This window comes from Antedon bifida, chromosome 3 (assembly GCF_963402885.1).
Source record: "Antedon bifida chromosome 3, ecAntBifi1.1, whole genome shotgun sequence".
NCBI classification, from domain to species: domain Eukaryota; kingdom Metazoa; phylum Echinodermata; class Crinoidea; order Comatulida; family Antedonidae; genus Antedon; species Antedon bifida.
The window spans coordinates 23,307,314-23,312,211 of record NC_136228.1 but is presented as its reverse complement, the minus strand read 5'-3'; the positions used below and the strand labels follow the sequence as shown (position 1 = coordinate 23,312,211).

General features: G+C 32.9%; 1 protein-coding gene across 2 annotated transcripts; it reads right to left on the bottom strand.

The window, feature by feature from the left end:
* Positions 1-1,809: 1,809 nt before the first annotated feature.
* On the bottom strand, positions 1,810-4,317 carry LOC144838513 (uncharacterized). 2 transcript variants are annotated; one of them, XM_078693910.1, is made up of 6 exons: positions 4,040-4,317; positions 3,565-3,658; positions 2,990-3,104; positions 2,677-2,811; positions 2,076-2,229; positions 1,810-1,909 (listed from the first exon to the last, which is right to left on the bottom strand). In XM_078693910.1, the coding sequence occupies exons 1-6, from the start codon at positions 4,063-4,065 to the stop codon at positions 1,879-1,881; spliced, it is 555 nt and encodes a 184-aa protein (XP_078550036.1). In that variant the 5' UTR covers positions 4,066-4,317; the 3' UTR covers positions 1,810-1,878. The 2 variants fall into 2 exon arrangements, with proteins under 2 accessions (XP_078550036.1, XP_078550037.1); XM_078693911.1 differs by lacking the exons at positions 1,810-1,909; positions 2,076-2,229 and adding an exon at positions 2,232-2,286.
* Between the last annotated feature and the right edge of the window lie 581 nt (positions 4,318-4,898).

Below are 4,898 nucleotides of genomic sequence, written 5' to 3'. Positions count from 1 at the left end.
TTTCTTGTTTAATTAATGATAACATTGTAGATAGGGTCGATAGTTTTAAGTATTTAGGAATCACGTTTGATACATTTTTACGTGGGGAAAACATATTGAGAATTGGTATTGGTGTTATACGTAGATTAAGAAGTTTCATTCCAAATTTTTGCTCTTAGCAAATGCCTTAGTTTTACCATTTTTTGATTATTGTAGTCCCATTTGGTCCAACTGTTCATCAGCGCACCTTAACTCACTCCAAATATTGTTAAATAGACTTGCCAGAATTATCCTATATGCTGATATTAGAACACCTGTTGATGATCTCATGACATCACTCAATTGGAAACATATAAATCAACGATGGGACCATAATATTCTTATAATGACCTTTAAATGTTTAACAGGTACTGTTCCCGATTACCTAATTGATTTTTATGATTTTATTGATAATTATCACAATTTAAATACAAGAAGCAAATCGAAAAACACTTTAGTCTTACCAAAATGGCATAATGATTCTGGTAAAAGAACATTTCAATACCGCTCAGTCAAACTCTGGAATAATCTTTCACCAGATATTCGCAGCTCTATAAATTCATTAACTTTGCAATCGTTTAAAAATTTGATCTAACTGTATTTTTCTCTTGCTTCTTGTGATATTGTAGTCTTTAAAAACGTTTTCATTATTTTCCATTTTTATTGTTTATATTTGTAATTTGTAAGTGTTAACTGGACTTCAAGGAAGAACAATGTACAAATATTGAATGAATATCCAGAATAAAGAAAGATTTCTATCTATCTATCTATCTATAACAAACCAGCTACTTCATCATGATACTCGTGGGAAGTTGCTGGTCCATCTGTAATGCTATTTAATAGCATTAACGCCATTGATGCCTCCTGTTCCGAATCATCTGTAGTAATGGTTATAATTTATATATGTACATAACAAAACCAATATATAACACCTATACTGTATAATCATAAACTACTTAACCAGACAATATTAACACACTCTTTGGGCTTTGTCACATATCAATAGAACTTTGTTGATTTGATAGAAAGATTAAACGAGACTTACCTGTAAGTTGAAGTTTGATCACTATTTTATGAATATGGTGAGTGAGGTGTAAACTGAGATCACGAACCAGCGCATGGACAGTAACCAGTCATATTTTAAATCTGGATCATGGAACCAGAGAAGAAGTGAATCGAACGTAATTATAATTATTATAATTATCGTTCTCAATCGCGTTCACACTTCAACCGAAATCGTTTCGTCGTGATGACGGTTAGAAAAAGTTGTTGTTGTATGTACCTAGTAATTAAAGTTAAAATTACATGATGGCAGACGACAGCGACCCTATAGAATCTAAGCCTATAGGATCCTATAGTACAAAATCCTATAGGCTTTAAAGGTTTTTCGCTAATAGGTTCCTATAGCCTAAAAAGCTTATAGGATCCTATAAGTGCCTATAAGATCATATTGCCAAAAGGCTATAGGTGCCCATAGCCTATAGGCGCCTGTTGCTGAAAAACTAAAGGCACCTATAGCCTATAAGATACTACAGTATATGCTGTTGCCTATTGTCGATACATGTGCCTGTTTCTGAAAGACCTATAAGATCCTATAGGCACCTAAATTGCAGAAAAAATCTGGAACCTGCAGATTAAAATGCTTTGAAAACTGTTGAAGTCGGATGCAGGCTCGTTGAGGTCGATCACTGTAACTCACATACTTACGAATAAAAAAACCAAATTGACATTTTTCAAATTTTTTGTTTCTTTTAATACATATCAAATTTTTGACTTAAACAAAGTCAGAGTCTACTTTGTCTGTTCCATTGTTTACTCTCAGTGTTGAGTTTTGCCCTAATGAACCCACGAACTGCTTTATCATCCACCATAAATTTTTTTTTCAGATGGTCTGCAAGAGAACAAAAAAAGTTGTTCATTTTAAAATGATGACTATAAAAAATCATCATATTGTGATAAGTTGTTGATTTTTATGTTAATACTTCAAAATGAGCAGGGACAATACATCTTAATATATATATAACACAGTAATATAACCACTACATTTTAAGACTTACCCCTCAAAGGAGAAGTGATTGTTGCCTGCAATGCCGCTTTCGTCTCTTTTCCTTTGTGGGCATTGCAGGAGGAACCCTATAAAGAATGTGTTGCCATAGTCTGTCTGTCGAAGAAGAACAGCATTGCGTCCGCTGTATACTTGTTCAAGTTGCCCTTCGTCCATAAATTGACTACAGTTAGTGGGGCTTTTAAGTTATCGGAAAGTGTTATCTAATTCATACAGAACAATACTCAAACATTTAGGAACATTGAATATTATAGTTTACAAAATCTATTACAAAATAATCCAAACAATACTAATGTATATATGGCTATACCTTGTATCCTAATACAAAATTGTAAAAACAAAACAAATAATGCGCTGGGTTTCTAGTGTTGTTATGCACTAATTATTCAATTCACCAATTAAACACTTTTCAATAGTGCCATCAACACCAACACTAGTTAAATAAATACTAATTTATTGGATATTTTTTTAAATATTATAAAAAGTATCAACTTACATTTTATTTTGTTAAATAAAAAATGTTGGTTACAATTGATTTATTTTACATTTTGTAAACTTTGCTAAATAATAGAAACGATGAGCAATAAACATACCTGTTTTCATCTGCACTTTCCTCAGAGGTTGAGGAACCACTAGCCTCAGTGGAAAACTGTTTTTTTCTTGGCCTTGTGTCAAAGTCATCTGGCATTTAAATGTATTCTTAACGTCTTCAATAAGTGTTGGCAAATCTAATAGAAAATAACAAACAAGCTTAGTTGAAAACTCTTTAAATGTTAAACATTATTTTTCAAAGCTATACAAAAACATGTGTATACAATTAGATGCGTACAAGATTTATTATTTTTCATCAACTGCAAAATAAAAACAAAATTGGATGCTAATTATTGGTATTGCTAATAAACTTACACTCTAAGCATGATATTGCCAGATTCAGACTAAGAACCTGCTTCTCCAGCTCTTGTGTTTTTTTTCTCAGAGCAGAGTTCTCATCCTTTCGTGACTGCAATTCTGCATTGCTGACCTGAAATGATAAAGATATCTGATAAGTTAAACAATCATTCATGCAAAAGTCAAGGTATTCTCAATGCCAGATAGGAAGGTTATCCACCAGAGTTGTTCCTTTAAGACATCAACTATAACATACAGGTGAAGCATATTTAACAGTGGAATGTAAGGTGTTGAAAGATGCGTTCCAACAAGTCTTTGTAAATTAGAAACTGCAAACCTCCATAAAAACACAAGCCCTTCTGCGAATGTTGCAGTAAATGCTCCGGTGTGTTTTTTATTTAAAACAGTAGTGCGACCAATATGCCAACCTATCACATTCCAACATGGAACGACAATGAGCAAAGGTAACGCCAATCATGGCGAGGCCAAAGTGAATTCCAACAAACAGAAAATGAATTATGCTAAATTTAGTTTTTAGGACACTATACAGAAAAAAAATGACTAGGTAAATAGTGATTCAATGTTATAAATACCTTGCTACTAGCCTTTGCATGTAGTGTGTTCTTTATTTTCTCCATGGTTTTCAGATTAGAATTTGCCCGTTTCTTTCCGTAATCTTGAATCTTCCTACAATATGTAAAAAACATACTTTTATTTTATTCTGGAAAACTAATTCTACATGGATGGTACTTGTCTCCTATGGGGTCCAGATTTGTAACAAAATATAAATTTTAAAGAAAAATTATATACAGAGTAGGCCTATGCAGTTTAAAAATAGTATTAAATAATAAGATTATAAATTGAGAACTAATGCTGTTTGCCATACCATGCCAATAATATTGAGGAGTTGCTATCCAATAGAATTTGAACAATACCATGATTCATGAAAAGCCCTAGAGAGCAAATCAATCAGAATGTTCCGAACTCGAATCTTGGTTGGGGCGGCCTTTCTCATTCTCAGATTTCTTCATCTTTTATCATATCTAAATTCAAATTATTATATTTTACCTCATCATTGATCTCATCATCATCATCAAATTCAAATCTTCTTGTGGGATTTTTTGCTCGATTGCCCTTACCAAGGGTAGGTGTAGTCCGTGTTATTGAGCCCGTTTTTATAAACATGTCCCTCTTCTCTATTAACTTCTTTCTGTCATCTAGGCCTAGAAAATAGCATATAATAAATATGAGCAATGTTTTAATTTAAAAAATTCAAGTGTTTTGGAGTACTGTTTGTAGGCTATATAAATATTATTAAGAGGAGGCCTAGGCCTAGTTTAAAACTATTATAATATTATCTTAATAATCAATAAAATATGAAAATTCAATATTAGCCTAGGCTAGGCCTAATTGACCATTTTATTACCACTAAAGCATAGCATTCTACCAACACATCGTGACGTCTTGTCCTGGCCGAGTTTCTTTTCGTGCCAATTGCAAACAACTTCTTCGTTTAAAACATATTGTATGCAGTATTTGGATTTTTATTGATTGTATATAAGAATTATTAAAAACTAATTTTGTAAATATATTTGGAATGTTTAGTAAAAACATCAGCCCAGGATCTTATAGCCTTCCTATAACATCTTAAAGGGCCTTTAAGATGTTATAGGATCGTACAGGCTGCCTAGAGATAGGCTGCTTTGGTAGCCTATAGCCATATGATCATATAGGCAGCCTATAAGATTCTATAGGCAGTCTAGTACATGGCAGCCTATGTGGAACCAAGCTGGCTATAGGATCCTATAAAATCCTATAGGCTGCCTATAGGAAATATAAGCTGCTTATACAAACCTGTAGGTGGCCCATACACCGCCTATAGATGACTATTACCAACCTATAGGATCCTATAGGCAATCTATACAAT

Bases quoted from the DNA above. Each gene is read 5' to 3' on its own strand.
- LOC144838513 (XM_078693910.1), bottom strand. From the start codon at position 4,065: ATGATGATGATGAGATCAATGATGAG. The intron at 3,659-4,039 runs GTAAAATATAAT...TACATATTGTAG, and splicing joins ATGATGAGATCAATGATGAG to GAAGATTCAAGATTACGGAA. The intron at 2,812-2,989 runs GTAAGTTTATTA...ATTTTCTATTAG, and splicing joins GGCAATATCATGCTTAGAGT to ATTTGCCAACACTTATTGAA.